This window comes from Entamoeba histolytica, genomic scaffold (assembly GCF_000208925.1).
Source record: "Entamoeba histolytica HM-1:IMSS scf_1104750516765 genomic scaffold, whole genome shotgun sequence".
In the NCBI taxonomy this organism is placed as follows: Eukaryota; Evosea; order Mastigamoebida; family Endamoebidae; genus Entamoeba; species Entamoeba histolytica.
This window is the reverse complement of record NW_001915027.1, coordinates 10249-11096: the sequence shown is the minus strand read 5'-3', so window position 1 is coordinate 11096 and position 848 is coordinate 10249. Positions and strand designations below refer to the sequence as shown.

Genomic DNA, 848 nt, shown 5'->3' with positions numbered 1-848 from the left:
TATTTTTTTAATTATTCTTTTATTAAATAGTGATAATCAATGACTCTAGTTATTAGTATCAGAATTAAATAGTATAACTCCTATTTTTCATGTTGTTCATTCTTACATTTTTATGTGTATATTTTATTAACCTTTTGAAGTTAATAATGTCATTTATTTTATTTCTTGTTTAATAGTTTCTTCTGGATATTATTTGATTAGTTTCTTACTTTCTCTTATTTCAAAATATTCTTTAATATACAACTAAGTAGATACTGATTCTAGAGATTGTGGGTAGATAGCATTAATAAATGAATAAAGCCAACTTGAATATGAAAAAGTTTTATGGTTATTTGATAGTCTTTGTTCTAATTCGACAACCATTTTTCTATATGTAGAACTTTTATCATATGGAATTGAAGATTGAATAGAAACTGACTGAGATAATAAAGAAGGATAATAAGTTATTATTGTTTGAATAAGTTCCGAGTATAAACTATCATAATGTTCTGCTGCATTAGAGATTGATTGAATTATAATATTTTCTGAAAATGTTATACATTGGGAAGTATTGAATAAGGAAGAATCATTTGAACTAATAAAAATGAATAATGTCTTTAATAATTTATTTAAAGAATATGTCTGGATAAAATGATTATTATATGTTAATGTAATTAATTCAAAGAGAGAAAATATGAATAGAGTATCAAATTGAATAATTTTTTTAGAAATAAATTGTGTTGTTAAATTAATAAATCTATTTACCGTATTATTCATTTTCATTGTATTACTAATAATTTTAGGGAGATAATAGTGAATAACTTTAAAGCACTGAATAATTATTGTGTCATGGTAGAATAATGAATAAG

The 848-nt window shown here is 21.8% G+C and overlaps 1 protein-coding gene across 1 annotated transcript; it reads right to left on the bottom strand.

The window, feature by feature from the left end:
- Positions 1-243: 243 nt before the first annotated feature.
- EHI_032900 (uncharacterized protein) lies at positions 244-762 on the bottom strand (the record flags this gene model as incomplete). The annotated part of the gene is made up of 1 exon (XM_645802.1): positions 244-762. The coding sequence occupies one exon, from the start codon at positions 760-762 to the stop codon at positions 244-246; it is 519 nt and encodes a 172-aa protein (XP_650894.1).
- Between the last annotated feature and the right edge of the window lie 86 nt (positions 763-848).